Genomic DNA, 27,781 nt, shown 5'->3' on the forward strand with positions numbered 1-27,781 from the left:
ACAATAATTTTTTTCAAGATAAAATTTTGAATTAAAAATGAAGAGTGGCTGCACAATTTTATTGAGTTACTGATCTTCCTTATTATCCGAGTGAGTAGGATATTATAATGAAGGAACAAATTTCATATTTAAAATAGGTTATTTAGGTTTCAATATTTAAAAACTTTCAAAAATTGTATCATTGTAACTAAATATGAACAATTAGAACAATAAAACTTAGATGCAAAATGGTACAAATCATATTTTATATGGGTTTTGTGATGAATATACAACAAGTATAAAACTAGATATATCTTTTTAAGACAGATATAAAAAATTATGATCAAAAAGCATGATTAACTGTTATAACATAAACAGCAATTGTTGAGTATTTACATAATGATGACAGTTAATTAAAGGTAATATATTGCAAAAGTTAGTTCAAGAATTGAAATCTATACTTGACATACAGTCAGGAAACTTATTAGTACACAAAAACACAAGAAATGTTTATTCCACTTCTTACAAATAAGATACAAAAAAAAACTGCACAAATGTATCAAAAAGAAACCGAGTGAGAAGAGTTCTCACCAAGTTAAAAATTAAAATTTGGCACCAACTATTATTTGGAAGATTTTTTTAAAATTATAACAAATTTCTTTTAGCATAAAAATTAAGTTTTTTGCCAACTTTGCAATCAACAATTTCATATTCTTCACCATGAAACAGTTTTGTATTCTTGGTTTAAAAATGTTATAAATTAAAATGATAAGGAATTCATAGATTGTTGAAAATATATGAAAATAACAAAAAGCAACAATTTTTAGTAAATAATTATCATGAAAATAACTTCAAAATAGCAAAAACTTACATTAGTAATAGAAGCAAGTTTGAGAAATTATAAGAATTAAATAAATATTAACTGTTGCCATGAACAGAGCAAAGATATTAGTAAAACATGAAAGAAAAAAAAGAAAAAACTTATTATATAAAATTGAATTGTTTGATCAGATTAGATGTGTGATATTCTAGGAAAAGAATAGTGTAATTATTGTATTGAATCATAAATATATTTTTAGGAATAAGAATTAAAAGAATTAAGACTTATAGTGTAATTTTAAGTTAATAATCATAAACAATTTATAGATGATTTCCTTATAAATTTGAATTAATATAAGAATTTATTTGCATCTGAATGCAAGTAAATAAAATTTATCTATTCATTTCAACAAAACTCAAATATTTTGTGATATTAAGATCTAAAATTATGTTTCCTAATATCTGATTTTAACAATTGATATTAAAAAATAATATATTCTTGATTACTAAAAATTGCTCCTGGAATATAAGAAATAGCAAAATAAAATATATTATTTTTATTTGAAATTAATTTAATAAATATTATGATGTGAAATGTTTTATATAATCAATTTATTTGTAAGATTATTTTTCAAAAATAGAAACTACTAACAGATGTAATTTTAATTTAATTAAAAATTTTATTTGTAAATTATTAGTAATGCCAAATGTGGCATTTATGAAAAGTTTTGTGTAATGAATGAATCAAGTTGATTTGATTTAACTTAATTGATTCATATCAGCCGAATTAAATTTATTCATATCTATTTAAGAATACTAATTCCTATCAATTCAAGTAAGTTGATTCAATATCAACTGATATAGTCTAAAGCCAGAATAGTAAAATATCTTAACAGAATGATGACCTTTAGTAGGATATATAGAATGAATGTATTTGTCTTCTTCTTTATCTTCCTCTTATGCCATTAGCTAGCACCGAGGAACCTCAATCCAGCGTAACCACTCTTCCCGGTCCCTGCTTAGCCGCTTTATCTCATAGAGGGATTTACCACTTTTACTTCCAATTCTTTGGATATACTCTGGGTATGTAACTCTGGGGCATCCACATGGTCTCCTTCCTGTGGGTCGAGCCTCTAATACCTTTATAGGATTCATGTCCTCGTTCATGCGGCAAACATGTCCAAACCACTGGAGTTACCATCTTTCTAGAGTGGTTTTAAGATCTGTAACTTCAAGTTGCTCTATAATGCTTTCTTTTCTAATCCGATCCCTTCTAGTTCTCCCAACAGATCTGAGAAGGAACCTCATTTCCGCTGCCATTATACGACTAGAGTGCCTTTCCAGCGTTGTCCAGTTTTTTTTACGTCTTAGGTGAGTGTAGGTAGGTAAACAGACTTATATACATGCATTTTGGTCTTCATGTTAAAGGTCTTCTCAGTGGAACCTATCCATTAGGGAGCATGTCCCCCGGGTGGCAGATGGGAGATCCCTCTTAGAAGGGGTGGTCTGAATACACTGAATAAAGACCTGTGGACCAACAGGCACCTAGTGCTGGAAGGTATAGCCACCCTTCCTCCTGAGGGAATATAAATATTCAGGAGGCCAGTTGTCTCAAGGATATATATGATAGGGTAATAGACGGGTTATATATATATATATATATGAATGGGAATGTATTTGTCAAAAGATATATGGTATAACATAACAAAATGGTGACTCTAAACCAGAATAAGAAAAATAACACAACAATATAACATAAATTAATTATTGTATAACAGGGGTGAATTTAGATGAAATATTAAAAAAAAAAAAAAAAAAAAAAAAAAAAGTAATATACCTATATACAATTGTATTTCAATAATATCCAATTAATAAGTTAATAAACAATTACCTTTCTTAGCATTTTTCGACCATAAAATAGCACCTTGTCCCTTTTTCTGAATCTTGGACGAGACTGTCCGACTCCAACCAATTTTTTTACTTCTGGTAAAACTGAAAAAAAAAAAATGTTGATGTCCATTCAACAAAAAAAATAAAAATAAAATAAAAATGGTAAATTTTAACATTACTGCATCTTTATAATTGGGTCAATTAAATCATTATCAGCAACTAATAATTTTATTTTAATTATTATATCATTCCAGTACAGACAAACCTCAGAGTCCATACATAGTTACTGAGTTTTGACTGAACAGGGTTGATATATACACTAATAAAATTGTTTTATTAAGTAAGAGAGTTCAGTGACCTAAAACTTCAGCAAACACTAGTCAATACTAGTTGTAATCTTGGTCACTTGTACTCTCATTTTAATTGTATTTATATTAATTAATCTCACAGGAATAATTCACAAATACATATAGCAATATAGTAGATAAATTTATAAAATAATATTGTGAAATAGAACCCTAATTTTATCCTTTGACAGGGTATCTGATAAGAATAGAAATGTACAGAAAAAGGATAGTTTCCAAACATTCCAAGACTTTCTTAGCTGAAAAAGAAATTTTTAGAAAAGAAAATCAGGGGATTAAAAAAAAAAAAGATACAAATAGTAGAAGAGGCTTTTCTGATCCATGTACTTAACAGACATTTTATTTTCATTATTATTGACAAATCAACTGCTTATAAAACAGCTCTAGTAGGCAAATTTTTTTCAAAGAATGTTTACTTTGGAAATACCTTCCGCCTCCTGCCTTGCTACCTCAAAAACCCATTTACTTTCTCATTTATCCTCTCTTCAATTAATTAATCTCTTTTACTTCATAACAATATATCCAAGTTGACAAAATTTACAACTTATGTAATACTTAAAAAATGATCTGTATTTTTAAAAATTTTAATGATCTATCTGAAACTGTCCGATAATATATGAATAAGAATAATAAGTGAAAAACTGAAGATCCTATTCATATTTTCACTTATTATTTTAAGGGATGAAGGTTCCAGACAAGAAAAAAGAAATAATTTTCTTCTCTATTCCACAATTTGTTAAAATAGTACCTAAATAATGAAATCAAAACTGTCTCGAGTTGTCTTAATTTTTTGAGTTTTACAGTTATAAGTGTTAGCTCATACCAAATTTTCTTCTTTTCCATTGACAAGTAATGGTCAGGTTTGGAACACATTTTTCGATGTCATATATGATAGGATAAGTATGACCCCTACTTTTAGTAATTATTGTCAAAACAAAGCACGCACTTCAGGATACTTTGGCTGGTCTTCATCTATTATTTATCAAAGTGGTGATACTATTTGATTTTAATTATTAGATGATAGACCAAAGCAAATATGACATGGGTAGAGTTCTTAAAATAATGCATAACAGTTTAAATAAAACTTACAAACTATAGAAAAAGAAATTTAACTTTTAAAGTCAAAAGCATCAATAAAAATAACAAAATAATTTGAATCTTATCGTCAAAATCTTAATAAATATATCATTATTCAATAATAATATGTTTAACCACATATTTTTAATTCTATTACTCACCCTTGGTTTTCCATTTCTTAATTAAAAAAATAAAGATGATCCCAACTAGAGATGATGAAAACAGCAAGGCCAAAGATATATTCTGAAAAAAATAATTTTTCTAAATAAAAACATCATTTCAGATTAATTTTATAACATTAAAATTTAAGTATAATGACTGACCAAAGTAACTAATACCGCAACAAGCTAGGAAATACTAAAGAAATGTGGATAATAATTCCAAAAACCTAATTCTGATCCTTAACGCCCTAAAAATAAAACTTAATAACAGATATCAGGACATTTTGATATCCAAGAGATATTTTAATGTATTGCAAGGACAAGCCTGCCAATGACTTTTTAGTGATTACATTTGTTTATTTCCCAGAAATAATTTTGTTTATTATAATTAGGAGAACAGAGTTGAAATAAATCTCTCATTTAAATTACAACCATCACTTAATAAATAAAAAAACAGTTGACAAAAAATGGAAGCTACCTAAGGATATCTAAATATAAAAGTAAAATATTGTCTGTACAACCTCCATTGATAAAATCACTATTAGGGATATTTGGGATGAGTGAACATGGGGATGAAAATTGATGATTATGATGATGGTACTCAGCGCTCTTAAAAAAAAAAATGTAAAACCATAATAGTCCCAAAAAACATTTTTTGCATTTTGTAATATCAATATATAGAACATGGGCATCAAGCTCTACTAGATATTCTCCTTCAAGGCTTAACGAAAGCACCCGATTTCCTTCAGATAAGTTCAGATAAATCTAAATTTATTTTTATATATAAACAGAAAACATAACTAATAAAGAAATCATAATATTACAAGGACCTCATATAAGTTGGAGAGCGAATTTACGGTTGATTGCCTTTAAATTTAAACATAAGACAGGATACAACACAATAATATCAAAATACAACCAGATATTGATTTATTAATTATCAATAATTCAATTAATTTAGTCACAGGACAGGAGGCATTCTCAAATATTAGATACATTTTATGGTTTACTTTAGCTTCCTCCAAAAAATTTCACAGCTAAAAAATGAAAAGTAAATATTTTTTTATAAATATGAACCACAAGATGAGCAAACAAATAAATAAAATAAATTGGGTCTTTTATTTAACTGATATCATAACGAATGCCTAAAAATTATATTTATACCAACTTATATGTGGAAATAGATATCAAACACTGTACTTAAGAACATTTTAATGTTTATTGTTATAGACATAAATATCAACTCTTTATAACCAACTTATAACAGAACATTAATATTAACCAAGACAGTATGAACACTAACTAGATAACCATTCATAAAACCTTTTCGACTGTTCTTCCTAAATACTATCGATAGTCGTAATACAAAGCAGTACAGTCTCCCACATTAATTAAAAGACCTAATACAATATTAATTTTATATAGTAATAATAATATTATACAATATATAATATAACACAATGATATAATAGTAAGTAGCATAAGCCTAAGAGTTCATCTGTGAATCCAAAAAAAAAAAAGAATAATAGGATACAATACTAAGTAATATTATTCATCAACTGAACACAGTCTCCCATACGTTAGTAAGGGTAGCCAAGTTAAGTTGGCTATCCCTATATCCACTCTGGCCTTGATTGGACTGGTCCTCCTTGGACAGGTCCTGGTTGTGCTCATAGTAGTTGGACTACCACCTCAATTAGTGGATTCTCTTGCCAGGCTGGTTCATTGTTTGGAGGAAGATGCTGAACAATAGGGATGGCCTGTATGACTCTTCCTAAAGGTGACAGTTGCTGTTGTGCTCTGAGAAGGGAAGTGTTTCCTGCAGGCTTTTCACTCCTTTGCCGGTTGAAAGAGCTCGCTCCAAAGGAAACGTGCCAAGAAACTTCTCTGTGACACAACTGGCCAATATGACATTTTAACACACATCCATCATCTAGCTGAAAATTGTAGAGGGATCTCCCATATTTCTCGGTGATGATTCCAAGCTTCCATATCTCTTTCTCAGCAGTGGACATTTTAAGCATGGCACGGTCACGGTGTTTTTTCTATTAGTCAAGAACTTGATTTAAATTACTGCCCAGGTCTGCTATGATTAAATATTTAAAATAGCAGCTGGTTAAACCAGCATTATCAAAGCTGCTTAAAGCAAATGTTCAAGTTAATTTATTTCATATTTTATCCTGTTCATTCTCAATTGTTGATTTACCAAGTTTAGCAGTTACTTTAGATGTATAAGCACAACTCATTTATCCCTATTATTTAAATATTATCAATAGGCGCAATACAAAGCACTACATACCCAAAAACTTATTTTTTAAAATTGGAAACAGACTTTGTTCCCAACCAAATAAAAGAAATATTCTAAAATAGGATCATAAAAACAGTTGGGAAACAGCAATTATCTCACCTGCCAATTGTCTTTGAAATCCCACCCTGTCACTGTGGACCACTCAATAATTTTGTCTTTTATATAGCCATTGAACCAAGAGAACTGGTTTGCAATATCCATAACGCATATGATGTGTAAATAAGATAGTCAACATCCATCAGACTGTAACAAAAATACATTCATGGATTAATAAAATATAATTTACAATTGTAAAATAATAGTTCAATCAAATTTACCCTCTGAATTAAACATATCCCACATAGTGATATAAAAATAAAAGATTTAGACAATGTAAACTCAAAATTATGGGGGATATATAATAGTTAAGTTACAATGTTATGATATACCCCACATATCAATATATTATCACTGAACCTGCTAAAGATGTAACCATTACGTAATGATAAGAAGAATCCTAATGATCTGAAGCCTTAAAGAAATGATTTGATAAGGAAATAAATATATTAACCATTTTAAACATTATTGTGTTTAAAATATTATACAAATATATATATTTGTCTTTGATTAGGAGACTAATTATCTAATTTATAGGTTATATATTGAAAATGCCATTAAAAAATTAATAAAAAATAATATTTTATTCCAAACTTTAGTTTCATCATTAAAAATCATGATTAGCACAATTTGTCAACTACATAATGCATTGTTTTTGAATTGTTATTAAGTCATCACTTAATAAAAATTAAGTCATCTTGGCTTTAATTTAAATTTAATTCTTTTGTTTTGGTGTTTTTATTTTAACGCTTTTATTTAGTTTAAAGTTTATCTTACCCCAATTAAAGTTTATAGAATATACTAATGACAGAATGACTTTTAACCGACAATAATTTTAAGAAAATAATTATGTAGTCAATGACTGCAATTAAGCTTCAGTTTTTCTAGCAGGTTGGCGCCAAAGCATTGTTGCTTACCGAAGTGGTTGAGTGTTCAAAACGGTTTGCCGATTGTTTATATTCAGTGCTCTATTGCTATCATGAAGAATTCTTTCACTCGTTATGTAGTTATTTGATTTACGGTGTAGTTTGAAGTTAGTGTTTCATATTCCAGGGATAGCCTAGAAGTCTGTTTCATTATTTTTTTTTATAAATAAGTGTATGTATTCTGTTTTCATCATTGCGTTAACACAGATGATATGAGGTATATAATATTTAAACTTTATTTTCCTAAGGCTGGAACATGGTATTTAAAACTCTAGACAGTTTCTCTAAGGGCCAGAAGTGCCAGCTCTGTCTTACAACCAAAGTTGACCCTGAGGCATTAGGAAGTATTTGCCAAACTGCTGATGTGATTGTTCATTACTTCTGTTTAGTAAGTACCAATATAAAGTTATTGGTTTGATTTTCGAATGTTTCCATAAAAGTATTACATGAGATGTGAATATAATGTATTCAAAAATTGTAATAGGTGTTTTCTTGTATTAGCGTGATCAATGTTTTCAACAAGGGCTAGGATTATTAGTTAATCTACTTAGTTTACTAAACCACTCTAGTTTGATAGGTGTTACAGATTTAAGTACTTGTATACACTAGTCTTTCATTTTTAGATAACATGTCACTTGAAAAATTAGTATCCTTTCTATCTGTGTTTCCCGTTCTTAGTTATAAGATGATAAGATAGTTTGGTATCAGTTTATTTTGTGTTTACCACTGCTAATTTCAGTCATTAATATTCTACAAGAAAGATATATATATATATTAGTAGTGTGGTTTATCCATTAGATTCATTTTTATCTAAAATTGTCTTCGTTGTCTTACTCCTTTAAATTTAAGTTTCAAAATTAAAAGTTTATAATGAGATCTTCATTTTTAAAAGCTTCTAAAACCGTTGTATTATTAGCTAAAAGATTTATTTTGGTGATTTCCTACTCACTATGTTTGTGCTAGTAGCCATTCTAGATTTTACGTCTGTATCAGAAACTGCTGACACATTATTTGTTACAGCATGACCTCCGTTGATAGTAGTGATTTATTTATAGTTAACTTAATATTGTCTTGGCTTATTTTATATTACAAGATATTGATGTTGGTGGGTTGTAATTATTAATTTACGATTATTCATCTCTTTCTTGTTATCATCTCACCAGTATATTTTGACCATAAAATTATTTAATTTCTGAAGTTATATATATATTTATTTATTTTTTTTATAGCTTTTAGCTTCAAAAATTCAACAAAAGGGTACTGATAAACAAGGACTCTTGGGATTTTTTTCTAGAGATATTAAAAAAGAGATCAAGAGAGGTTCTACAATTGTGAGTAACTTAAATTACTTTTAACTGATTTTAATTGTGCCAACCTTTGTTGGTTATCACCTTTTATACAATTAAAATTATTTATATTTTTTAGGTTTGCAATTATTGTAGAAAATATGGAGCTACTGTTATGTGTGGCAAAGATAACTGTCATTTAAATTTTCATGTTCCTTGTGCTCAACGAAAAGGATCTCTCCATCAATATTTTAATGAGTTTAAGTATGTTTATTTATTATACGTTCTTATTTATGCTCATTATTTCAGCTATTTGTAAAGTTTTTGTTGTCATATTAAAATATCTTAGACTTATTAGCTACTAGGTACCTCTAAATGAATATCCCTTTATATCCGATAGATAATTGGTATTTACTTCTAATTGTAATTTATGATATGAATAGAAATGTTAACTTATTAGATTTAGCGGTAGTGACATTCATGTTATCTGTGTCAGATATGTTCAAAATGCTAAGAGTGTTACAATCGAGAAGCTCACTTGTCATTAGTGTGGTAAATATGGTTGATAGCACACTCAATTTTGGCTTGATCTGGGATCTGATAAAACTTTTGTCAATTTTGTAGATGATCTAAAACTTATAGAGAATGTTTTAGAGTTTATCATTTTCTTCTTTTGTTATCATTTTCTCTTTTCTTATCAGTGTCTGCACATTTATTTTTATGTAGAATGTATTTTTTTTTTTTTTTTTTAAGTGAAATGAATTGATCAACCTCAATAACTCTAAACTTATTAAAAGAATATGGATAAACCTACTTTAGCTAAGAACACTTTAGCACCGATTCATTGTAAATCTGTGCTTACTGTTACATAGATATTGTGCCAAAATTGCTTGAATACTCTTCTTATATTATCTATAGGGGAGCTTGCATAAAATAATCTATGACTTGGTGATCCTATTATCTAAAGGTTTTAGAAGTGTATTGTTTATCTTATATGAAAATCTTACAAAGAGCAAAATTTATACAACTACTAGAGTTAAATTATTAAATTTTAAAGATAGTTTTTGCTATTGAAAAGAAAACTGTCTTAAGAGTCAGTAGATTTGTTTTCCAAAGGTCCATTAGTCCAGATAAGTTTATTAAATATAACCAGTGGACGCTGGGAGTAAGTATTTATATGGAGCCAATAATGATAAATTAACTTGGTGAAGGTAGTGCCCAACTGGTTTTAAGAAGTCCTTTACTGTCTCATTGCTGGAATAAATTATGTTCTCTACCACATTTTCTTAATTTATTATGAATATGCTTGCTCTCTATCAGAGGTCCTCTTGGTTGAAATACTGTAATGAACAGTAATATTTATTGGGATTTTTCATTCATTGTTACAGGACCTGAAATTGGTTCAGTATTACTAAACTGATAATGAAATAATATAGTTGGTTGTAACCTTAATGAATCCCTCAGTTCTCTCTTTGTAATTATTTGTGTTTATTTCTAAATATTATTTTCTTATAATCAGTTTTATGTAATCTTATGATTTATCATGTTCTGCATTATGTACATACATAATGCAAATACATACAGCACATTATGTATTTAATCATCTAGCATTTATTTATTATTTTTATTTTAGGTCATTTTGTGATAAACATAAACCTCGCCAGAAAATACCAGCAACTCTTAAGAAAAGGACAGATTTGGAGTGTGTACTTTGTTGTTCTCATATTAAATTTAATGTTAAATCTTATGAAGATGATCCAATTTGGCCTACTTGTTGTAAGCCACAAGCTCTTCTTCATAAAAGATGTTTACAAGTAATATATTTTTTAATTTTTACCTTATATTTTATTGATATTGATGTCACTCTTTGTCCATTTTATCTTTCATTCTTATGCAAGCCTCCTGGTTCTGTTTCATAATTTTCTGATCTAGCAATCTACAAATTTTATCTTATATAAACTAACTAGAACATTTACATAAATTACATATAAGATTTAAGATAAATGTCTTCATAATAAGTATAGGAATAAATTTCTTTTCAAAGTTTATGTCAAATATCATTCCATATTAATGATTAATAACCTCTTCAATTTTCAGTACCATTTATTCATTCATCTAAATAACATTCAAGGCTATAATTGTCCACTTTGTAGTTCACAAATTCATTTTATATTATTGTCTTCTTTCAAGATGCCTCATAGTACTGTCACTCGTATTAATGCATAAAAAATTTGATATTTTGTTAGTCGTTTGTTTATTATACCCATTTTAGTAAAATTTCTATAACCTAAAAGTATCGTGACCATCTAATAACATTGTTTCAACTTATTAAATAATGATAGTTAATAATAGTCCTACTACTTTTAGGTTAAAGGAATTTTATTTCTGCTGTTTCCTTACCCTTATACTGTTTTCTGTCTGCCTGACTTCTTCTCCAAAGCACTTGGTGGTAGCTTTTTTGTTTTCTTAAGCTTCTTCAAATAATTCTCTGATTTTCCCATTCGAATGGTTAAATCAGGAAATCACAAAATTAAATCCTCGATTCTTCTGAGATCCTCCAGACCACTATAAAGTTTGAAAATCAATCAAGTTGGTGAGTTCAGACGATCTCTCTCTTTAATATTCCTCGGTAAGGATGTATGTTCAAAGACATGTATACATCTAATTAATAAAATCATGATGTTTTCCTACTAATAATTAGTTTTTATGTTTTTATTTTTTAGCATTTTGCTACATGTTCTGGATATTACTTCAAATGTCCATTCTGTAGCAACAAAGATGATTTCCACAAGGGGATGAAGACTTATGGAATATATATTCCAGAACAGTAAGTAATGTTATTTATTAATGAAAATTGATTGTTCTTTTCTTAAATTCGGAACTATTTCAAATGGTGGATCAGAAAATCTGATATACCTGCAATATTCAATATTATTCAAAATAGGAGTTTCAAAACATAATCTTTTGAGGTTATTAAATGTTACAGTTAAAATGGAAAAGTACTCTTGGTACTGTGTAACAAAATTTTGTTCTCCTCATTATTTCTTGTTTTAACGTTTTAAATGTGGCCATGATCACGTTATTGAATTTATAATGTTGAATTAGTATTGATTTTTTTTTGGTAATAGGAATTGAGAATTTTTTTCAAGCTCTTATTCAGTATCCAGATATGAGTCATCTTTATTTTATTCTAATGCATTTTATTAATTCATCTGTATTACATTTTGTAAGTTGTATGATTTAAACTTTTAACCACAAGTATAGAACTGTCAAAGTCTACTTCACTTTGTTTTCAATTATATAAAATTAAAGTGCTGTGCTCAGTTGCGAATTTGAGATATTATCCCTATGACAAATCACTGGTACATTATTTGTTATGGAAGTCACATAAATTACATTTCTCAATTTAAGAGATATAGTCCACTGGCACTGAATCATACACTAATTATAATGATAGTTGTTAATACCTTTTTCATTGTAAAATATCTATATAAAAGTAAACTTAGTCAATTAAATTTTTAAAAAGTAAGTTTTATTACTTGACTCCCAGAGATGTTAATGTTTTACCAATTCATCCCTCAGAGATCCACTTTACTGATAATGGACTAAATCTCTGTGTTTTATTTAATTTAAATTAAAACAATATTTTTACATTTTCAGGGAAGCCTCGTGGGAGACAGAACCAGATGCATATAGAGAACTTTTAGAAAGAGATGTTACTTGTGATGCAGTAAGGTGTAGATGCCCTCGTGGTCGAGTTTATTCTGTTAGAAATAGGTATATCATTTTTCTTATTGTAACTAAGAATTTCATTTTTTAAATATAATTATTTTGAAAAGGGTACATTTACTATCTAACCTGAAAAGAAGTTGCAAGATCTGTGTTATTTATTTTTTCTATTATTGAAATAAACAATTTCTCAACATCTTTTTTATCTTATAACTACCAATATCTACATCAGTTGTTGCCATGATGTCAATTTGTATTTAGATAAATTTGGCAGGTAGTTATATACGATTCGGTTCATCATAATATTTCATTATGTTTTATGCCAAGAAAAATATTTGCTATAAATTAGTTTAATTTATATTTGATCCATTGTTGATCGACAACTTTGATGATTGACCACTGCAGCGGAATGTTGCTATAATGTGGGTCAAAGAGAAATAAAACCACCCGCATTATAGGAGTACTCACATTTCAGTGGAGCCATAAAATATAAATTGGAAGATTATTGATTGACCGTGTTTAAAGATGAAAGGAATATGGTCCGGGTGCGGTCAAAAAAACTCAAATAGTAGAATTATACTATTTGAGTTTTTTTGACCGCACCCAGACCATATTCCTTTCATAAAATATAAATCATTTTAAGAAATATATAAACATATATATTTTAATATGAGATGTATTATTAAAAGAACGATGTTCAAACACTAAGATTCAATATCTCGTAACGGTATGAGAAAACACAAAAATCGTAGTAATACAGTTTAAATTTTGTATAATTTGGGGGCAGCGGTAGCTGTGTCGTAAGGCGCCAGTCTACCAGTCCACAGGTTGTCGTATCAAATCCCGGGCATTTGCGAGGCCCGTTAGCCAATGGGTGGCACTCACAAAAAATAGGCATGGGAGTGACGAATCCACCCTGTGAAAAAAAAAAAACAGTCAAGAAACGCGGGATGTATTTCCTAATACTGGGAATATTACCTCCTAATATTGGTAAATACATTGTGCGAGGACTTAGGCCTACATGGTCTGTTGTGCCCATAATATAATAAATAATAATAATGATATTCACTACTATAACATAACATATACTAAAGGGAGATTCTAAGTAAAATTTTGGTCCTCATACATACATTTCAGAAAAAAAAATGGTGCTTTAGTTGTAGTAAAGCTATTTTAGTAATTTTCTAGAATTTAAATTGATAAATAACAACAGACAGGATGTAAAAAATGTATTCATTAAGGATTTTTCACCGAATTACTATAAGACTTATAAATTTGGTTAGTCGAAATAGGTTAGATGGGTGTCTTTACCAGTTGCTGTTGTGTTCTGGTTCTGAGAGAATCAAAAGGTAAATATTTTAACAGCAAACATAGTTTGAAAGTTGGAAGTTCTTTATCAATATATTTTGGGGCTTTTCACTAAACATTACCTACATTTGGGTTAGTTTAAAAATAAATAAAACACAGCTTTACAAAATACATTGCTGCATTGGTTCAAGACTCATCTTAAAAAAATGTTCCTATTAAATCTTAAAAATGCTCCAATTTCGTTAAAGTTAAAATTTTTCTTTTATGAAAAAAATACTTCAAAATAAAACCATCATTAATTCAGAGATTTTTGAACCACCATAATATCGTCTTGTCAAAAATAGCCAGTGATTCTGCAGTCATATCTCGTAGAGTTAGGAATCTCGGTCTTTGCTGGCTTATCAGTTGCAATGATTATTTTGAAGAAGAAACTTTAATTTTGAAAAAACTCTTATTTTATGATATAATTTTTCCTATCTATTATATTATGATATAATTGCAGAGTAATGATATAAATATAAGAACTGTTTTTCAAAATATGCATGGTACATCATTTGTGATGTGAGTATATGTGATGTTTTTTGTTTAAAATTTGAAGGGGAAAAAAATAGTTGTATGTGATAAATCAACTAGTTATAGCGAGTGACATGGTTTTCCTGTCCTCTTGGCAGATTTTTTAAACAATTTAAAGTGTATTTTAATATTATTGTAAGATATCAGAAATTGGGACTGGGATTAGACCTTCATTATATCCGAATCTACCAGGCAATGGAGTCACATTATTGATAGTGTTAACTATACTTTCTAACTTTAATTTTCAATGGATCAATAGTATGCTCGTTTAAGTATCCTTATGACAAATCAGTTCTATGGAATATATAGAGGATTAGTTCAACTATATCTGTTAAGAAGTTAATAATTAATTTTAATAACTTATTCTGTTTATAATTAAATTTATTTTCAGCAAATGGTATTTGGAGGTGTGTATACTTTGCGGAGCAAGTGGCCGGCATAGAGGTTGTCTGTTAGAGGATATTTTGACTGACACATATGAATGTGATGTTTGTTCCAAAGTCAATAAAAGTAAGAAATTACTTCCATTTAAAATCATTAGTTCGCTAATGTTTATTCGCAATCTTAAGCATTGATTAAAGATTTTGATAATTCATATAGAACTGTAATCTCGTCAATATTTTATATAAATATGTCAAGAGTACTTGATATGCATTGTAGTATTAAAACTATTATTCAGTTATTAGAAATTATCTGTTAATGTACTAATTACTAATACACTAGATAAACATCATAGTCCATGATAGAATCTCTGTTACCTTAATTTTTCTGTTAACTAAACTAATTGGATTGTGTGTGCTAATGAAGTATTGAAAACTTCTAATTATTTTGTACTTGTAATTTTTATTTTTTTAAAATTATTGTTATACTTTATTGATTTTCAACTTAACAGTTAGATTCCTAATTTAATTTTTTTTTTTCTTCTTTTTAGAATATCCCATACCTTCTGAAGATACACCTGAACCTTCACCATTGAGGCAAGTATAATATTTCTTTATTAATGATATTCTAGCAGATGACTATCCAATCACTATTTAGATATTTTGTTGACAAGATTCAAGAAGGCTTTATTTTTTTGTTGACAAGATTCAAGAAGGCTTCATTTTTTATAGTAGATAATTAAAAAAAAAAAAAAATATTTGATTCAATATGAATTTAATCCATTACATTAAATTAAATTGATTATTTTATTATATACTTTAATATTTTTATTGTTTCACTATATCCTTGAATATTATGAATCTATATTAAGTCTCTAAATAACAGCACACAGTTCAGCTCTCTGATGAAACAAATGTTCTACAGCACAAGAAAAAAATATTTTCAGGAGTAAATTGATTTTATGACGTGAGGATGAAATGGAAATGGTGGAGGAAAGAGGAAAAAGCTGGTCAATAATATTAGGAAAATTTTTATATTGTAATAGGAGGATAAAGGATTTTTACAATCCCGGCAGTGTGGGTCTGAATGCGTGAGCTCCTGTCTTGTAATAGGAGAGTTCCTATTACCATATAAAATATTTTCTTACTTAAATTGGCTTAGGAAATGGCTGTTCTATACTAATAATTATTATTATTATGTAACTTACGATTTTTTACCTTAAGCTACAAGAGGGAATGCATGGTCATTATTATTAAAATTTTAATACATTATTCCATTACTTTTTTTTTTAGCTTTAAAATTATAGGATTCCTAATTATCACTTAATTGCATATAAAAAATTCTGCAGAGAAAGTTAAATGATAAAGGTATTCATACAACTTTTGCTTAGCTGCTAAAGTGTTACTTGCTCAAGTAGGGTCATCCATTTCACCTAAAACCAAAAAAAAAAAAATTAATGTGCAGACACTAATGTGAAATGGCTAACAAAAGTAACAAATACCTGAGATCCGTCTGTAGCTTAGGGAATAGCTGCAAGTCTATCAGTCTAAGATCTGGGGGCGGTGCCGGTTCGAATCTAGCCTGGGGTGTTGACTTTTTTCGTTGAGTGGTGGTCCCACAAATGAAAAACTTAACCCCCCACCATGGTTAAAATAGGTTGTCACCTGTAGATAACTAGGCAAACATCACCTTCACTGTGGGTTGCCTTGAAAAAAAAAATACCTGAGATGAAAATTTATGACTTTAATTCTCTTGCAGAGGTTGAGTGAATACCTCTATTGTCCCAAATGTATTATAGTGGCTAGAGGTTTGGCTTTTCTTAATATCTTGTAATTTTTTTCGATTTAACTTATATAAAATGACTGATTATTTTATATAAGCTAAACTTGTACCTCTTGCTGAGGATATAACATTACAAATTTTGGCAGTTCCTACTCTCTGTGGGTACGGTTGATTATACTATTGCTAGCTTTGATTAAAATATTTTAAAAAATGAATAAACAAATCACCAATCAAGTTATGGGTTATCATGAACTGGATGGGATATTTGAGTATTGTCTTGCTAGGCTACATCATAGTTTCTTTTGTTTTCTAACTGTTTCTGTCATGAATGATCCAATTTTGGTTGGATATTGGTTCAAATTTTCTTTCTTAGTATTATGAGTTCATGATGCCTTAAATATTGCTACTATATACTCTCTGATTTTAATTTTTATATTATTTTTTTAGTGATAAAGTGGAATGTAATGAAACAGTGCAGCAAACTGTAGAAGGAAATATTTCTAAGAATCTATCTTTGGAATGTGAAGAAATAGTTGTGATCTCTGATTCAGAAAGTGAAGATAATGATGTGGAGGTTAGTTGGTTTTATTATCATTTACATTTATTATTGATCTATAAAAACTAGTTACCACTAATAGAATAGAACAAATTACATTTTACACCATTCTGTTTTGAAATATTTCAATTATATTAATACAGAAGAAAGAAGAAAATCAATATGCTTATGTGGGATAGGGGGTTAATGTGTTGCTCTCTAATTTTTTTTTTCCTTGTTTTTAAACACACATATATGTTTAATTATATAATATATATTGCTTCATTAGGCAATTATAGTAGGCAAAGCAAAGTAAAAATGATTAATTTCCAAAAAATACATGGTAGAATCTCAAGCACAAAAATTGCTTTATTTTGTCAGCTTACCAACAATATACCCTATTTCTGGAACCTTGTCTAATTTTGAAGAAATATTAGAGTTGGGGGGACAAACAAAAAGAAACATTAGATACCTAAATTAATACAAGTATCTAGTTATGTGCACTGCTACCATCTCCTTCACCTCCAATCTCGTCTGAGACATTTTTGGGTTCAATGGTTTTGAAAACCATTTCAGAAATATACTAGTTCCCTTATCTATCATCATCATAAAATCTCGTGATCTTGATTGTCTGCTGGCAGTCACTCATATACATTTTCTTTTGTGTCCTGGTATTGAGAAACATTTTTAAACATTCATACTTTTATATATAAGAAGATGGTCAGGGTTGTGGTAACAAAAGAACAAATAGTTTATAACTATTTAATTCCTGACACTTTATAACTCTTTAATCCCACTTTGCAGGGTTGTTCAAGCGATAGGTTAAACAGCAATTTATACTTTTACAACACTGGTTCTACTTACCTTCTGATACCTAACTAACACTACAGTATTAGGCAACATTTCACTTTCTTATTACCTACTTCATCCCGAAATAGTTTATTTAAAACAAACTTTATAAAATTAACCACTTGATCCCCCAATAATGCTATTAAACATTATAAAAATGTTGACTAATTCTGCTTTTTTCACTTTTGTTTAAGTAATTACTTGAAATACAATCCGTCAAAGTTACTTATTCAAATCAATTATCCTTAATTATATATTACACATATTTTTATTATCCTCATCCTACCTCTAGTAGGTAATGAAAGTGTTGTTAAAAAAAAAAAAAATGTAATTGGACCATTTTTAGTAAAGATCTCCATGGAATTCTGTTTTCCTTCTATAAAAAAAAACTATAAATCCCCCAGAAAATTAAAGTAACTCATTTAAATGATAATTAAATTCTATAAAAAGTGAAACTTAAACAAAAAATCAAACAATTAAGGAAAAAAGGATCATCAATGGTCTATTTTGATTTATTTTTATTTAGCAAAGTTTGGAATTAAATAAACTTTATGGTTTATTAATTACAGAAGATTAAGAACATTGCCATTTCCAGTTATAATCATTCTATCTTTATTTTTAGCTGAATTGATTCTATTTTCCAATTAATGAATTTACTATTATATTTATGTTTGTGAATTTTGACTTAGGGCACTAACACTTCATTCCATTTTAGGTTATTGGCATAATACCTCCTCCTACAGTCACTAAAAACGTGAGAAAAAGGCAACTTCCTGTGCAACATGATAAACGATATGGAGTTAAACGTCAAAGGGTGAGTTCTCCACTATTGGAATTTGACTTTATATATAATGAATTGACTTATCTATTACTGTTTTTATATATATGTTGTTTATATATTGCTTATAGAGTTGTATGAAACATTTTTTTGTACATTTTTATTGCATGATAAATTATTATACTAAAATGTATATTCCATATGTTTTCTTATTGCTTATTCACACATAATTTAGATCATAATAATGATGAAGATATTCCTTTGCTTTTTTTTTAATGATTAATGAATACCTACTCATCAGTTCCACAAGTAGTCAATTTGAAATTATATATGTTTTGAAATATTTTTGCAAATTAATCATTCTTCTAAAAATAAGGGACCTTTTTTTCTGCTAATATTTAGCACATAAATCTACCTAGAAGTTAGGTTAAAAATTATTGGTCATTTTTTTTTTTTTTTTTTTTTTTTTCTTGATTAGATAAGATTCTATTTGTCAAATGGAGTTTCATTACTAAAGATGACAGTTTTATTTTTTAATGTTCTAAAATAACAGCTTTTATTCACTTCTCCCCTCCCCTCCACCACAGTAAATCAAAATTTGAATTTACTTATCAGTATGGACAAGATGTGATATCCTCACATTTTGAAAAGTGTAGTGAGGATAAGGATTATCTCAGATGAGTTTGGAGGTAGTGGAAGTCCTCCAGTTTTTAGTAGCCAACATGCCGTACATGCGCGATAAATATGGGTATGTTTTGACATTTTTGTCAATTAAGCGCTTTATTATCTCGACCAGGTGGGCTTGCAGCTTTTAATTTCGACTTACTTGCAATAAACATCCCTCAGAGAGCCTAACAATCTTGTTATGAGTTCTTGCAATTTTAAATCCAAATGGTGACCGCGCCGACATCCTGAGAGTTGTTGCATGTTTCCGAGCCAAGCACCCTGGTGATTGTTTGATAGACTAACGGATAGCCTCCACGTTTTAAGGCGTTCTCATGTTGGGGCACTACCCCTTCATCTTTTTTGCTGAGTTACCCTTTTCACGGTTTATCTTTGTTGTTCCGACTTTTTTTTTTTTTTTTTTTATGACCCTCTTTCTGGTCATTTCTAACATATGGGGGGTTATCTGGAGGTAACCAACCTATTCTAACCATAGTGGGAGTCAAGTTTTCATTCTGTGGGACTGAGGCAGTCGCTTAGCTCCCTCAGCTACAATCATCCCTTTGTTGTTCCAACCATCAAAGGATCATTTAAGGTGCATACAGACTGGGTGGTAATTTTTTTTTTAAATTTTCAATGTGGTATGTGATTTACTGAACCCATCAGTTGGTCTGAGATATGGATAGCATAGCAATGAATAAATGATTTAGACAGCTCTTGTACCCTGATACTTTTCTTTGTTTTGTAGCTGTTACTCAAGTTTGTTTTAAAATACAGTTGATTAAGCTTAATAGTAAATTTTTCTGGATGTTAACCCCAGGAGGAAACATTGGAATAAAATCATTTAATAAATAAATTATCGGAGTATGTAGAGTTATTATAAAGCGCTAAGAAATATTTACCCTAGTAATCAAGAAATCCAGTAAATTCTGGATTAACTATCAGCATAGATTTATGTCAACTGATATAATAATCCTACAATAATTAAAAACTTCCTTATTTCAGTAATTGATTATTATTATTAGATTATGCAAATAAGGTCTAGCAAAAGCTTTAATGTTGATACTTCAAACAAATTTTACCTATTCCTCTCCCTGAACTTCATCTAAACCCTATTTTACAAGGTTAGACAAAACAATCCTAATATTTTTCTCATACTACCCTGATTATTAATCAATTGTTCTGGAAAAATCAGTCCATGCTTCATCTTTGATATTGTAATTTACTAACAATCACATTGTTATTGTATTCGCTCCTTTGTGATTAATGCCTTCACCATTCTCTCAAAAAAGTGGCATTTCATCAATGTATTTAAATAATTTTTTAAGAATTTCAAATAGATTTTTGTGTTGACTAAGTAATTCAAAATTCCTTTAAATTATGACTGTTTGCAGTTTCAATTTAACAATTAATTATTAGCTAAACAATCTCAAGAGCAGATGAACTATTGCGTTTCCTTATCTTTATACATTTTCAAAGACAGTTTGAGAAATTAAGAAATTCTTTGAGTTATAACAAAATATTTAACATCTTGGAAGATCATTGATTGACCGTGTGTAATCAATAAAAAGATTTTCCAGGTGAGGTCAAAAAGCCACTCAAATAGTATGAAAACTAAATAAATAGTGTTATGTTATTTTAGTGACTTTCTGACAAAACCCGGATCATCTTCCTTTTATTAATATCTTATATCATTTGTCATCATCATTACTAGCCCAATAATCGTGGGTGAAATCCTTAGTTCTTGAAGAGCACCATAAGATTAGGGTCTCTTTATACTGTTGTAGATGGAATTTATATCTAAGAAGAGATTATTTGCCTTCATTCTGTATTCAAAAGCTTTTTCCAAATGACTCTGAGGCTATCTGGTCAGTACTTGATTTGGCTGTCTGGAAACCAGTTTGATATTTTCCAATTGCTCTGTCAGGAAATGAAAACAGTCCTACTGTTTAGAGGACAGTAAGTTAGGTAGTACTTTATATGGTCTTTTAATGAGCATCATTTATTTTATTCCTATATTTTGTTATAATTCCTGCAATCATGAATATTGCAATTCTTGTTAGAGAGCAAATAGTTAAAATAGGAACAAATATAGGGATCAATTATCATCTTGCTTATATCAAGTGATTTCCTTGTATATCCATTGCTTGTAACAATGGAAAAAAAATGTACCATCTCAAACATCTACTATCTAGTCTTGATATATAAATTTATAGATGGTTTATACAATGTTTTGATCTATAGCTATTCAATTTATACTTTCATTAAATAATGAGAATGTTGTATTAATTTAAAGGCAAACTAACATGAGATAATGGAAATGAACATTATATTAATAAAATGAAGATTTCTCTTGGTTTTGGGGACGATTTTTGCAGGGTTAACTGTAACTATAATTGTTGCAGTTGGCTGAGAGTGGTGCTGAAACTTCATCTGAGATGTGCCTTACCATTGATGAAGAAAGGAGGTCTCCGTTGATGCAGGCTATGGATAATCCTTCTTTTAGAACAGATGAGGTAGCAAATAATTCGCAAACTCGTGAAATGGATTTTCCAAACAGAGAATCTTCAAGTGAGAAAATAGATGATAACCCTGTTTTGAAAGATTCCTGTATACTATTGATAAATAAAGTTTGCACTCTTTCAGAACTTAACCAGACTGAGCTCGCTCAACTACCCCCTGAAAGCTTCAACACAAATGAGGAGAACAGTAGTCATAGTCGCATCCAGTGCATAGATTTACTTTCTGACAATGAAACTGATCAAGTATTGGTGATCTCAGATACTGATAGCGAATCGATTGCTTCAAGTTTGCTAGACAGTGATGGTAGTCTTCTCGATCTAAGTGAGATCCCTGAATCAGAAAAGTCATTACTTCTTGAAAATTTTTCACCGCCAAACCATTATTCTAAAGATTTTTTTCCCAGGAAAACGCAAACTCCAAAAAAAAGGAGGAAAAAGAAAAAACGGGTAGTACAAAAGAAAAAAAATACATCCGTCAAAACTCCTCCAAGTCTTAAACATAACTTAAATACTCAGTCTGGTGAAACCTGTAATGATAAAAAGATTAATGCTCCTTCAGATCAAAAGAAAAGAAACCTTGAGTCTACTAGTTCTTCTGAAGTGGTTAATACTAATATTCCTTCATCTTCTCTTGAGGAAAATTGTAATTTATCTGAAGATGAGTCGTTCCGAGGTTTTTGCTGCGAAGAAACTCAGTCAAATAATGAAGCAGTTAAGATCTGTACTCTGCTTGTTGACGAATCAATACAGAAAAATAAGACTGGTAGTATCGATGGAAAAGTCATTGATTCTGCTCAACATATGTCAGATAATGATGTTTCTTTGCCCAGTGTTGATGATACCAGTAAATGTATTACATTAGATAATCTCAATTTAATTAATGAAATTAAAAACTTAGAGTGTCAAGTTACTGACCTTAGTGAAAATATTCCACCAAAAAGTGCTGATTATGATGCTATCAAATCAATTTCAGACTCTGTTGTTTTAAAAGTGTTAACAAAGGATGATTCGAATTGTAATAACTCAATTTTAAATGATAGTGAATCATCAAAATGTAAAAATAACAAATTCACTGAAGCTACTGTGACTTCTCTAGAGGAAGTATGTCCAAACAAGATCAGTATAGATGCTGTAACCTCCAGCTCTAATCCTTCAGAGCTATCTGGAAATATTCAAAATATCAGTGAAAGTAAAATTGATTCAGATATAGATGAAGTTATGGCAATTTCCCATCAAACAGTCAATGACGAAAATATTATCAGCAATGTTTTAACTAAAGAATATACTTCAGAAGAAGGGTCAATAGAAACTTTAAATACAAAAAATCAACCAGTTATTCCAGCTATTAGTAAAAGTGACAAAGCAGAGTGTGCTTACAAAACCAACAAACGGGAATATAAAAATAATAAGCCCAAAATTCTTTGTTCTTTGGCATTAAAACAACCTTTTGGTCAAATAAGTGATTTATTATGTAATTTAAAAGGAGCCCATCCTAAAAATAAGTTGCATTTAAATAAGTGTAATGAAATTTGCTCCGAAAGTAAAATTTTTCCTATTGGTGATAATGATTCGGAAATAAATCTTGGACTTCAATTTGCCTCAACTGAAACCAGTTCTAATGAAGTTGACCTAAAGATACTTGATATTCCTACAAATCAGTTTTTTAATGTTAGTTATGATACAATAGAGGATTCACGATCACCCAAAAAGTCTGGATTCCAGGCAGAATTACATTCACCAAAAATGTTTGCGCATGTTTCTCAGGAAGCAAACTCCTCTGGAAACAACACTGAAGCTGGGAGAAAATTAAGACCAGCCATAACTATTGATAACCTTCCTATGAGGCCTCAGTCATTTGAAAGGGTTTCACATAGTGACGTTTTAGTGTCTAAAAGCACTTCTGAACGTCAGGTGGGGCTAGAAAGGAATATTAAAGAAGTTCCTTTGAATTTACACTCCTTAAAAAATATAGAATCTCCTATAGCTTATTCTAGTAATTTAGAAATTCAAATGGAATCCAAAAATTCATCACAATCTGAGATGAAGAAAATGTCTTCAAAACGTATTTCTAAATTTCCAAAGAAATCAGATTCATCAAAATTGAATTCCGACTTTTCTAATTTTCTTCAAGAAGAAGAAAATTTAAAATCTATAAAGATAAGTGTAAAAAAGAACCCTGATGTTTTTAACTTAGCTGAAACTACTCATGAAGTTGATGTAGAATCACCGGCACCGGCACTGGCATTCATCGAACATTCAGAACCTCATCAAAATTCTCTTTCAGAAAAGCATTCCCTCATTAATAAGTCCCGAACGAAGATAGAATTAAAGAATTCTGAAAGTAATTTAGATATTCAAATGGAGTCCATAATTTCATCAGAATCTGAGCCAAAATCGGTGTCATCAAAATTGAATTTGAAATCTAGTTTGCCTGAAGGTGAAGCAAGTTTAATAGAAAAAAAACTTGATGCTTTACAGATACATGTTAGTTCCCCAGACCATGAGTTGCAGTCTTGTAAATTAGAACCTACAAAATCCCTGGAAGGATCAAAGCCTCCTGAATTAACTCCTAACCTAGAAAAATGTAAGCCTCACAAAAGTAGAGGCCGCAAAGGAAAATCTAAAGTTCAGTCTAGAAAAAAAATTTCTGTCCAAATTAAGCCATCCAAAATTAGCAGTTGTGAAATTGCCCATACCTCTAAACATATAAAAGAAAAGGAGCTGCAAACTGAGGTTAAACATGAAGTGAAAGTTGATTTACAACCGCCTGAAGTAAGTTATTCGCAAGTCCATATGGTGTTGCCACCTTCTGAACCAAATCAGTCACATGAGGCATCGGTTTCAGAAACTCATGAATTTTATGATGATTCCGTAGCCCATATAAAGTCAAATGTTTGTACAAAACCTGAGGATTTATTGGTGATGAATTCATCTGTTAAAGTTTCCAAGATTCATTCTCAAATAGAAACCAAATATTCATGTGATGACTCACAGATTTATCCACCTCTAGGTGAAAAACTTGGTGAATGTTCTAAAAGTCTAGTACAAGCCAATGAACAAGGAAAGTTAAAAACAATTTTGATGGCAGCAGATGAAAACAAGTTATCTATTGAAATCGAAAATAATTTTAAACAGATTGATGATTCAATTACTCTTAATGGTGAAAATAATGTTGTTCCATTGGAAGATTTTGGAAAAAAAATGTCAATCGACGATTCCAAGGTTCATTCAAACCTAGAAAGCAAATATGTAAGTGATAATTCACCTTTAGATGAATCTTTTACAAATCAGCTTCCATCCAATAAAGGAGGAAAGTTAAAAGCAACTTTAACCGAGGCAGAAAAAAACAAAGTGACTGTTGAAATTGAAAATAATTTTATGGAAATAGATGATTCAATTTCTTTTTATAGTAATCTTTGTTTTAGAAACCAAGATCATGAAAACATAGAAAATGAAATGGATGAAAATAAGGGTAATTGCGTATCGAGAGATAATGAAATAAAAAAACATGATTGGTATAAAATTTGCAAAACCGACTGCTCAACATGTCACAATTCTATTGAACTAACAAGCAAACATAATATCATGATGAATGATTCAATTGATGTTTGTTTTTATTGCAAAGACAAAATTGATAACACTTCATTTGATCAATCATGTAGTCAGGTTTCAAGTACCTGTTCTTGCCAAGGGAAGAAAAGTAAATTCTCTGTTAATGATTCCAGTGTTAAGCGGCATCATGAAGATATGCGTTTTGAAGTTTTCAATGACAGTAAGCTGTCCCTAGGCTGTTCTTTGACTGGAAGTGATTTAAATTCTAACTATAAAAGCAATAAGGCTCTTGAAGAAAAAAAATCATTTGAAGATGGTTCTTTAAAAATTGTTAGTGAAGAAGTAGAAAATTCTTCTTCAAATATATCTGATGTTTCACCTCCTGAAAGAAGAAATACGCCTACTGATTTGGTACAAAATCCAATTCAGGCCATTCCAAACTTCATCGAAAATAGTTTGGATTTATCAGAAGCTGCTAAAAGTGATGTCCAAATTATTCCCGAAAAGAAAGATCCAAAAATTGAGTTAGTAGCTAATATGAATGATGAGTCAACTGAAACTCCCAATGAAAGTTCTATTCGACAATTTTGTGATGAAGTTAGTGATGATAATGATGATGAAAGAACCTATAAATCAAAACGTTATAGCAATGAAATATTCAGAGTTAGAATTATTTTGAAGAAGGTTATTGGAGATGATGACAGACCCTCAATAATGTCTCATGCAGAGTATTTTTGGGTACATAATAGAAAACGTTTGAGACAAGTACTCAAAACAAGATATTTTTCTGAAAATGACGAGCAACTTGTCATTTATACTGATGTCTGTGGTTTTCGTTATGCTCGCCTTTTTACTGAAAATATTCCAGAAAAAATTAACCCTAGAGTTGTTTTTGAAACAGGAGGAGATATGTCCTATTATTTACAAAAGGTAATCAAATACCATGAAACAGAAAAAGTAAACAGTCGTCGGACGGTACTGATTATATACGGCAATGCTTTACTCCCCAATAAAAATGTTTTTGATTTGTTACAATCAGCTTCGAATCTCGACAAGATAAAACTCATTGTAACTACTGTTACATCACAGAAACCTAGAACACTGAAATTTAACAGAAAACTGTTATACTACTCAAAGAAATTTGGTTACAATATATGGGATATTACTAAAATACATTTTTTAAATGATATCAATACATAATATTAATTTATTATTATATAATTTAATTTATTATTATAAAATTTAATTTGAATTATTTGTTAACATAAGGACAACAGTCCTTAATATGTGATTGTAAAAGATCCTTCATGATATTTTTTAAAAATTGGCTTTTGAATTGATTATTAGATTCTTGTAAATATATTTTGGAATAAATTAAACCAAGTTATGATCTCAGAATTATTAAGTTTCATTGAAAATATAAATTATTTATAATAAAGAAACACATTAGAATGTTTTTTAAAATGTATATTAAGATATCTATCTTATAATTAGCTGTAGCTGTATAAATTGTATTATATATCAGAATGTAATGTTTTGTTATAGATGTGTATAGTGTTTTTATATACCTAGGAAATTTGTAAAATTATCATTATTATTATATCTTTTTATCAATTATGTATTTGCAATATATTCATGATTTATTTTTCCAATATGCGTTTTCATTATCTATTTACGTTAAAAAGAAATCATTACTTTAACTTTAGATTATTCAACCAATCAGTAATCATAAAATTAAAAACCAGAATTTAAAATCACTATTTAAAACTTGACTAAATTTATTTTACCCCTTATTTCAGCAGTACTCTGGATTGACATTGAATGGTGGCTTGACATTCATCATGAATTTAATGAAAAATAGATTTTCTTTTATAAGAAGAAGAATAACTTTGTTAAAATTCAAAATTTGAAGAATGTTTTAATTAAGGGATGTCATTACCAGGCTTAAGTAGCAAATGTGAAAAATCACATTTTTTGAATTTTATTTAGTTTCATAAATTTATAAGATTTATGCAAAATAAAGTCTTTTGGTCGTAAATAATATTAATTCACTAGAGCTTAGATAAGTTAAAAGCCCTCGATATTACAACTTAATTTCATTTGCTAGTTATAAGTAAAAGTAATTGTTTTTTTTTTTTTTGTTTCCTTAAAAGTTAAATAAAAAAAAAAAAAAAAAAATTAAATATTTCTCACTTGAACATA

General features: G+C 29.2%; 2 protein-coding genes across 10 annotated transcripts in view; one reads left to right on the top strand and one right to left on the bottom strand.

The window, feature by feature from the left end:
* The window catches only part of sws (patatin like phospholipase domain containing sws), a 46,565-nt gene extending 38,812 nt beyond the window's left edge, over window positions 1–7,753 (bottom strand). For 2 of the 7 annotated variants that reach the window (XM_024359934.2, XM_024359932.2), the window contains exons 1-4: window positions 6,917–7,079; window positions 6,699–6,842; window positions 4,292–4,373; window positions 2,690–2,790 (exon numbers count right to left, since the gene is read on the bottom strand). In XM_024359934.2, coding sequence (XP_024215702.1) covers window positions 2,690–2,790; window positions 4,292–4,373; window positions 6,699–6,800 — 285 coding nt within the window. In that variant the 5' untranslated portion in view covers window positions 6,801–6,842; window positions 6,917–7,079. Of the gene's footprint in view, window positions 1–2,689; window positions 2,791–4,291; window positions 4,374–6,698; window positions 6,843–6,916; window positions 7,080–7,612 lie in introns of those variants that run through there. The other 5 variants (XM_014424186.3, XM_024359929.2, XM_067045126.1 and 2 more) reach the window with 4 other exon arrangements.
* LOC106682983 (uncharacterized) lies at window positions 7,654–27,075 on the top strand. 3 transcript variants are annotated; one of them, XM_067045124.1, is made up of 13 exons: window positions 7,654–7,793; window positions 7,870–8,009; window positions 8,851–8,952; window positions 9,047–9,171; window positions 10,541–10,721; window positions 11,631–11,734; window positions 12,568–12,684; window positions 14,909–15,027; window positions 15,449–15,494; window positions 17,128–17,254; window positions 18,780–18,878; window positions 21,911–22,076; window positions 22,137–27,075. In XM_067045124.1, the coding sequence occupies exons 2-13, from the start codon at window positions 7,878–7,880 to the stop codon at window positions 26,777–26,779; spliced, it is 5,961 nt and encodes a 1,986-aa protein (XP_066901225.1). In that variant the 5' UTR covers window positions 7,654–7,793; window positions 7,870–7,877; the 3' UTR covers window positions 26,780–27,075. The 3 variants fall into 3 exon arrangements, with proteins under 3 accessions (XP_066901225.1, XP_066901226.1, XP_066901224.1); XM_067045125.1 differs by having other exon boundaries at window positions 22,152–27,075; XM_067045123.1 differs by having other exon boundaries at window positions 21,911–27,075.
* The last annotated feature ends 706 nt before the right edge of the window (window positions 27,076–27,781 follow it).

Source organism: Halyomorpha halys, unplaced genomic scaffold (assembly GCF_000696795.3).
Source record: "Halyomorpha halys isolate HHAL.00 unplaced genomic scaffold, Hhal_1.1 Scaffold456.1, whole genome shotgun sequence".
NCBI classification, from domain to species: domain Eukaryota; kingdom Metazoa; phylum Arthropoda; class Insecta; order Hemiptera; family Pentatomidae; genus Halyomorpha; species Halyomorpha halys.